At 35.0% G+C, this 9,444-nt stretch overlaps 1 protein-coding gene across 1 annotated transcript in view; it reads left to right on the forward strand.

The window, feature by feature from the left end:
- Positions 1-8,477, forward strand: part of LOC145987675 (SOSS complex subunit B homolog) — a 31,149-nt gene extending 22,672 nt beyond the window's left edge. The window contains exon 3 of the mRNA XM_083122209.1: positions 2,190-8,477. Within this exon, the coding sequence (XP_082978335.1) occupies positions 2,281-2,883 (603 nt within the window). The 5' untranslated portion in view covers positions 2,190-2,280 and the 3' untranslated portion in view covers positions 2,884-8,477. The remainder of the gene's footprint in view (positions 1-2,189) is intronic.
- Positions 8,478-9,444: the final 967 nt, after the last annotated feature.

A 9,444-nucleotide genomic window follows, 5' to 3' on the forward strand; every position in this document is an offset into this window, starting at 1 on the left:
CCCATGGCTGCCGATAGACAAGAGCAGTTATCGTCCTGCACGTACTCCTCCACTCTTCCACCAATCAGCGCCCTTCAATGACATCACTGTTGACGTACATTCACTGTTGCCAAGCCTTTTCTTCATAATCGCACACTTAGACAAATCAAAAAACAAGATTATGTGATCGAGGGGTTATAATTTCTAAGCACTAATATTTTATTTACAGACACCCTGCAGGTAGGTCTACACACGAAAAAAAAAATCAAGCCTTAGACTAAACCCCTTCATTAAAAAAATTGGGCTTAAAAATTCAATTTTTTAACTATTGTTACCCCATTTTCCACCATAATTTTCGTACTTACGATGCAATTTCAAACAAAACATACCTGAATATCATAGGAAGTATACTTCATTAGCTACAAAATGAATTTTGTTTCAGGTCTCTAGCTTTAATGGTTTTTGAGATATTAAGGTTTCTGTATCCTTCTACATGAGCAAAAAAAGCCATGCACCATGTTGGAAAAATGGCTGCTCCAGAAGAACTAAAGACAATATATTTTTTTGAACATTGGTTTTGATATCTAGAAACATGTACAAACCTATGTACTAAAAATGACATTTTTCTAAAATAGTCATGCAACCACCATTGGATGGTTTGGCATGGAATGACCCTGTATATAGATATGATATGCAATAGAAATGTACATACCAAATTTATTTTTGTCATGCACAAAATAACATCCCATTTCTGTTTAATAATCTTATGTATCGGAATCGGTTCCAAAAATTATCGGTGAGTACATTGGCATCGGTAAATTTTCAGCTTCATCACATCCCAAATCTTGGATATTTGTTATGTCCACATCTTAAAATGAATTTTATGTTATGTAAAACTTTGAAGTCTGTCAATTAAATGTAAAAAGTTGAAATTTTCAAGTATGTACCATCAGTTACTGGCCCTGATGCAAGTTTTAAAAAAATGCATTTTTTAAACAATTCTTTAACTTGACATAAGGTCAAAAAAATATAGCTTTGCTCATTGAACTGAGTATAAACAAGTAGCACTGATTCAAGCCACAAAGTGTTTTACTGCAGCTTTTCCATTCAGTGATCGAAGCCTCTTGCAATAAACATTGAATTGTGTGCATCACACTTCTATTTCACATACTATTTAATTTTTTATTTTTAGATCACTTGTGAGCAGATAGGAACCTGTAGTATAACAGGTGGATGGATGGAACTGTAAAGATGTGTTATTCACGCATATAATTAAATTACTGAAGACATCTTGCATACTGTATAAAATTTGTGCATTGATAGATTGACGTTAACAATCAAATAGGTTCAGTTCCAGGGATAGGTGATCTCCAGTGGGAATTTTTCCAAACATGTCATACTACAAAGTAACTCTGGGGTTTACCCTGCCTCTAATAAAATGGGACCCTTGATTTGGTGGTGGTGGGGGAGGGGGGGGAGCAAAGGTAGCCACAGTGTGGTGCTGATCACCTACACAATGATTTGACTGTGTGGGGTCCCTATGTGCCATGATGGCATGTGAAGGGGAAGGCTTTACGTTATTTTAACAATACAAATACAGGGTTCCCATGAACCTGGAGATATCAGGGAATTTGAAAAATCATGTAATTTGTGAATAAGTCCCAGTGATGTATATCTTATGCCCACAATAAGCTCCTGCAGCAGATAATAATTTTTGCAATTAATAAGTAATAAAAATAATTAAGAATGAACTTATATTTTTGCCAATGCCGATAATTTGATGGAAACAATTCACTGATAATTCTACTGATCCAATATAAAACTGCAAATGTGCCTTCAAAATGTATGTAACACCCACAACATAATTATCACCTGTACCTCTAATGCCAAACTGTTTTCAATTCAATATTACAACATAAAAAAGTAAAGATCAATCCAATAGTACCATGTTCTTTGCCAGGTAATATATATGATACATCTTTGGTTCACTTCTTAGTTCGTTCATCATTTTCTATAATTGCTCTGAAGAAACAGTTGAGACTGATGAGTAATCAGAGATTTAAACCGCATTCAAGTAATGCTCTTCTTCAAAACAAATTTCTAGATACACAAGCCCTGACCTCAATGTTACTTTAAAAATGTAAAGAATTTTTTAAAACTTTTATTATGTACTACTGTATAAATTGCTCATCTAGTAATTTATTTTTCAGGTTCAGCAAAAGGATTAAAAATATAATTTTGCCATTCAAGTTAATTGTGGAAATTTAAGTGGACATTATTACTCTAACCATATTTAACACCATGGAGTTCACAGTTGTAAAGGATATCAAGCCATCTATGAAGAATATCAATATAATTTTTATTATCTTGGAAGTTGGTCTTCCAAACCTAACGAAAGACAATAAGGAAGTGAGGACTTGCAAAGTAGCTGACCAAACAGGGTGCATAAATGTGTCCATATGGGGAGAACCTGGGAAGCTTCTAACACCAGGCGATATAGTCAAATTAACAAAGGGTTATGCTTCAATTTGGCGAAACAGTCTGACTTTGTATTCCGGGAAGAACGGTGACATACAAAAGATAGGTGAATTTTGCATGGTGTTTACTGAACAGCCAAACATGAGTGAACCAAATCCAGCGTATGCCAATCAGCCCACGAACCAGAATTTTGGAAACAACAACAATGGAAATAATGCAACAAGTAACAATGGGCAAAACAAAGGAAGTGCAAACAATTCAAACTCAAGTGTGCAAAACTCAAAGGAAACTGTACCAAATAACAAAAATACTCCAAATACAAGATTCGCGAATGATAATGGAAGTAAACAGCCACCTGCACAACGCAATAGCTATCAGAGAGGCCGAGGAGGGTCCCACAGATCTTCAAGATCTGAAAGAAGGTGATGAGATTTAGGTTTACCCATAGTAAGCAAGTACAGTTCACCATTGTAATTTTGAACTCATTCAATGCATAAACAAAGTGTACTTGCCCTGCACTGAAATATGTGATGCTGGAATGTGAGAACTTTATTTATACTATGGCATAAATGCTGCTAAAATGCATTAATTTGTATTAAATAATGAAAATTCTCTTAATTGCAAAACCTAAAATTTATATTTTGCAATTTGGAATTATTTTTGGCCAACAAGTGGAGAGAGCTTAGGCTCTAACTACTTTATCAATACAAATAATCAGGGATGGAAGTAAAATTTTTAAACCAAGACTTAATTTACAAAGGGACTATCCCCCTTGTACACACTAGGCACAGATAAGAACTATTCACGGGTAATTTATTTTTCAATTCCTGTTCTGGATCTTTGGACTGTGTCAATGTTACTTTTGCATACTTTGATTCATCTGTTCTCTCTATTTTCTTGAGACTTGCATATCCCCAACTCTCTTATTTCATAAGTGAGAAAATTCAATGTGGCAGCTGTCTGCTTTCTGTTGGTGCCAGTTCTTTAGTTTGGCCTTTGTGATGACTGTCATGGCTAAAAGCCCCAACCTTACAAAATAAGAAACTTCAGTTCTCTCCCCCCCCTCTCCTTTTTTTTTTCATGTGGATTTAATATAACATCCAGAAGTATGCTACAAATGGATTTATCACTTGAAATTATTTGAAATGTCTTAATTAATATCATCATAATTAGAATGAGAAATTGTACAAGTGTGAAAATAATTGTAGACATTTAGGTACATCGTGACATAACTATAACCTAGAATGAAGGTCCCATATTCTTACAAACTCTTTTTGTCTTGCATCCAATCATACTGCCAACAGTATAATATGTGCCAAATATGTGATGATATTCATCCGAGTATTTTTAGATTGATATATACTCTTCATTTCTATGTACCTAAAGGCACTTCTTTACAAAAGTTCATTGTTTTGATAACTGGGTTCATTTTTAGTTTCTTCACTGTTCTATTCACATCTAAGCCGTGCATCAAGCTAACTTTCTGCACATAGATTGTGTAATAAATGTGTCATTACTTAATATAAATCGCGAAATATCTTCGAAGCATGAGGGTATGTGTGTATATGTTGAGCATGCAAAATAAAAAAAAACAAAGGTAAAAGTAAACGGGAGCCCCCTCTTGCATTTAATGACGAGTTATTGTTTCTGGTTTAGAAAGAAATAAATTTATTAAAAACTCTCTTGCTTCGTTCGCAATACGTCCGTTACTATAAGACACGTACACTTCAAGTTTATACCACCAAAATAAACATGATTTGTTATTAGTGATATATACAATGGAGTACATTGTCTACTACAATTACTCTGGTTCCAATTTATTAATCACTTCACTAAACCAGGATTCAAATCTTGCTCTGTCCATTTCTTGGTGATAATCACCTTTCTTTGCACGGAACAGAAAACATGCATCTTCAACAAAGCTTTCATTACCGGCAGTGAGTGAAATAATAAGCCTCCCTTTTTTCCCTTTCCTGTTGGTTGCTTTAGCTCTGGCGGTGGTTTTGCACGGTGGTATCCTCCCACGATTGAGTCAGTTAAGCCCCGCGTTGATGCATGGCTCGTCCAAATAATAAACCTGTTTCTTCTCACAGTAATATCTTTTAATACCGCAGAGATACTTTTTTTGTCAAACAACAAACAATTATTTACTCTTCCTAAAAAACCACAAATCATTCAACACCCTAGACAATGTTCGTGCGCACATTGACAGCAAATCAACTCGTGCCCTGATTTATTTTGGTCTTGTAGGCGTAAGGAGGAATATGCATGTAAAACAAGTTGCTTGACTTTAAAGGGCTTTTGCCTTTGGATGATGCCCAAAATAACACTCAGGCAAAACCACACGCTGAACAGGAGACCTTGATTCAGCCATTCTCACCATTATATAGCAAGATTAGTAATGAATCACAATACACGTAGGGTTAAAATAGTTGGATGTGCAACATTGGTATCAATTATTCCATGCACTCTACAACGTATTCAGTCTCGCTCTTGAGCTTAAGTGTTTTTTCAGCGCAATAGACATCCCAGTTGGGAAATCGGCAGACCAAGTTCATCTGCACAGTGATTGCAACCGATCAAGTCCATATCTGCTAATGGATGTGTAATTTTGTCTGTATGTTACAAATTAAATAACTGTTTTCTTGCAAGTATGCAGTTGTCGGAATAGAACCCATCTCAGCGGAACTATATTATGTGTGCACATTTGGAACTACATATGCGAAAACCTGCTGCAAAGTTAACTTGATGTGCAGCGTAGAGTGATTACGACATATTCCAAATACAACCCCTCAGTAAGTCAAGTGATATCTGTAATCAGGGAGCAAGATAAATGCAGGTGATATCACATGTGATAAATGAAAGCGAAATCATTCATTTTAATGTACCAACAAATAAACAGCACAATAAAAAATACATTAACAATTATTCTACATTTCAGCTCCAATCTTGGAGTCATCATCAGAGGTGGTTGAAAGGGAGAGTGAGAGAGAAGCAGCAGCTCCAATGATACTAGTTGCTGTATCAGAGAGATGTCACTGCAGTTGGCCAGTGTTGCCATGTACCGACGTGTTCAAGTTGGTGTCAGAAGATTGGTTTTCCAGTTTTATTGTATAAGTTATCATTCGGGTTATTTGGATTTTTTATTATGTTGCTACCTTCCTTTACGTCATGTTCAACTTTTCCTTTTCCGTGATGTGAAGGAAGGTGTGCACATAATTAAAAATTCATTTATCTTTAATGATAATTTAAGTGGGAAACTTTATTTTTCTTTCTACAAAACAATAGAACTAAAAAATCAGTCTTCTGACACCAGCTTGAACATGCTTTACCTGTCAACACTGAACAACTCCCAACGACATCTTCCAGCAATTAGTGACACGACTGGAGTTACTGCTGCTTTTCTCTCTTGTTGGATATCTTGATCAGCCCTGATGACTGAGATGGAGCCGAAAGCTTGGACAAATTATTAATGTGTTTCTTATTGTCTTGTGTTATGGTATATTAAAGCTCTGTCTAGTTTGCTGCACTTTTTGACACTAGGTGTAGTGCAGTGTCATTCTGATGCAAGAAAATGGTGTTTAACCAAAAATTAGTTGGAAGTCCAAAACATTCAAGAAATGCCTACCTCCTGCTTTCAGCATTCATTTGATTGGTTAGTACAATTAGTATGTACCATGAGACTGCACATCACACTCTACACCACTCCACAATGTAGTGCAAACAGTGCAGACACCATATACACTATAGCTCCGTCTAGTTTGCTGCACTTTTTGACACTAGGTGTACTGCAGGTGTATCCTGGCATCAGGCTGATGCAAGCAAATGGCATTCAATCAAGTAGACTAATAGCGGCAAGTTCAGAAGTACCCGTCTGCTGCTTTAAACGTACATTTGATTAGTAAGGATGCACCATGTAACGAATGACCATATGCCTGGAATGAAGTACAAATGGTGCAGACACCAAATACACTACTTGACACCAAATCAATGAAGTAGAAGACTCAGTGGTGCACTTCGTAACCAAATGTGAGTGCAAAGAGAGTCAAAATGTGTAGTGAACTAGACAGCTTAGAATGTCCTTATGAGCACATGGTGAAAAACAGTATTTTATTGCCACAAAACTAATCAGTGATAATCTTATTACGGATATTGAAAACTGTCATCACGGAAGATGGCAGTGTGTTAAAAACACACATGAAGAGAATATATGCGACTGAAATATCTCCGAAAGCCTTCATATTATTATAATGCATGCTAAAAACTTGTTCTTCCTTTGACACTGTTCTTAAACTGTTTATCTTCACTATTTTTAAAGAATGTTATTTTTTGCACACTTTTTTAGTTTCACACAACTCTTAAACTCCTGTATCTAAAGAATTTTACTTGATTAACAGAGATAATTGTCCCCCTCGCCTTGTGGTTTTGGCACGAGATTGTTTGTGAAATTCAGCACACACGTTTAAAACAATGAGTATGTTACGTAGAATAAACTTTGATAAAAAAAAACTAAAAAATATTCAAGTGATGAATCCATTTCATACCACACAGAAATCTGTAAACCTGCATATTGCAGATTTGAAATATTACCTCTGTTTTTGGAGTGTGTAGGATTTAATTTGACTCCTCCTGCCTATCCCTGTAATTAAGCATCTGGTGCAATGTATAGCTCTGTGTAAAACACTGATATCTGGGTTTGTTTTTACTGATTTTTATTGACAAGTAATAATTTGACATCAATTTTTGAGGATCTGTTGCTAACATATATTTATTGTTTGATTTGGGTAATAGTAAAGACCAAAGTGTAATTTTGTAACATCAGTGATAAGAGAATACCTTGTATAAAATGTGTTTTTAGAATACACTGACCAATTTAACATGCTTCCTGTGCATGTAATATGTAATTCAGGGATTTCTTTTGTCTTAGCTATTGTCTGTTCAGTCTCACAATCCAACTTGCAATAATGCTCGTTGTTGAATCTTCATGATGAAATAGTAATGGCAGAGCCAAAGAATCTTTGCTGTGTTGTAATAATACGCTTCATATAATCATATGTGATATTTATAGACTGACTTTTGATGTATGATAATGTATATGGTTGATGATGCATGTTGGTACTGTGTGTGCACACATGAAAATGTGTGATTTCTTTTCAAGAATGAGTGCGCTATTAGTTAATTCTTGAGATACAGTTCGAAAATCTGTCAGATATTTAATGAAATCAGTGTGTGTTTGGAAGTATTCTTGCTGCTTTGGTAGGAAGGAAAGAGTTTTGAGAATTTTCATGTGTATGTTTTTTTATAGAATGATTGACATTCCAACTGGCAATGGGTTTTTTTTTAAAAGTTTTCTGCATGTAATTTTCAACAAACCTATTTTGAAGTAAAATGTATGTGTCATTGACAAACAAATCATGTAAAATAATACAATTGAATAAACATAAATTTAAATAGCATGATACATTTTTTTTATGTCTGGTATAGTTTTCATTTAAGTGTATATTTCATGATCAAGTTTTGCTGTACCATAATTTTGTCAGACACACACACAGAAGCAAAGAAATATAGCAACATATTACGGATGAAGTTGTATATGATTTTTGTATGAAGTAAATAATTGTCATTACATTTTGTACAGTACGTATATTTTTAAATAATTTAGTAAGCTACTCCTGAAAAATAGAAATATGATTCTTAGAACTGCAAGGATAAAATACATTGCTGTTATAATGTTTGCAGTGTGGTAACATGGGATGAGTGATGTGAATGAAGTACTGGATGCTGATTGGAAGGTCTCGACTAAGCTGGAATTACATACATGTGATTTTTTTCACACAAAAACCTAGTAATAAAAATCCTGTGAAATCTATACATTTACAAAAATTTTGATGTTCATTCATCATACTTGTTTTGCTTTTGTTTTTATCTGGGAAATAGTGGTCATTGGTAAGGTTTGTGTTATTTTTGATGAAAATGAAAACGGCCCCTGCCAATTCTATTGTCAGCCGTGCTTGTTGACCAATGGCAGACCCTGAAAACCACAAGACAACACCAAGCCTAACTTTTTCCCATCTTGTAAAAGAGTAACTGCTTTGTGACTGAAATTCTGTTTTCTTATGCACCTGTTGTGGATGTAGAACTCCTTGCATTATGAAAATATTGAAAGTGATTTAATTTTCTTAATTTCAGTGAACATAATCAAACCCAAGTCTATGCTTCATTGTGGACAAATCAATACAAGTAATGATTTATTCACATACTTCATAAGCTGTAAATTGTACTACTTATAAATTATAAAATACTTGCTTTTACCCTTGATTTTCTTGGAATTCATACTTGAAAACTTGGAATTATACTTGAACACCATCTGGGTCTTCTAGTAGCCATCCTGCAATGACAGAGATATTTCCTTCTTCAGAACCTTCAGGCAAATCCTGCAATAATGATACTTTATAAATAACAGCCTCTTCGTTCTTGAATATTTCATCAAAGGAAAACATACTTGTACAAAAATTGCGTATGATATTTGTGTGTTTCAACCTTCCAATGTATGTTTGATGAGCATGTGTGTTGAATAACCCTTTGTATACCTGCATTGCTTTATTTCTATTATATCTAATAAATATATACAATAACTAAGGATCGTTGCAAAATAATTTTGGAGCTTTCCTCGCAGCAAATGATGAACAGTTTTTCTCGGGGATATCAACCAGGTGGTTTCTGGATGGGCTTCTGAGAGTTGGCGTCATTCTAATCTTCAGGGATTGAAGTGCAGAGAAGTGTCAGAGGTACGTTTTATGCATTTGTGTGGGAGGAGTCTGGTGTTGGCGAGCCACATCTCCAATGTCTGTGCTCCCATTTGACTATCGCTAACCAGGATGGGTTCAGTTAGAGCCTCCTGTCCTGTTGAAGTTTTACTTTCCCTGTGGATGGCCATTGCTTTTTTGATGCGGTCGCACAATTGGATGATTTATTGATGATCTTAGT

Source organism: Lepisma saccharinum, chromosome 5, assembly GCF_977018435.1.
Source record: "Lepisma saccharinum chromosome 5, izLepSacc3.1, whole genome shotgun sequence".
Classification (NCBI taxonomy): Eukaryota; Metazoa; Arthropoda; class Insecta; order Zygentoma; family Lepismatidae; genus Lepisma; species Lepisma saccharinum.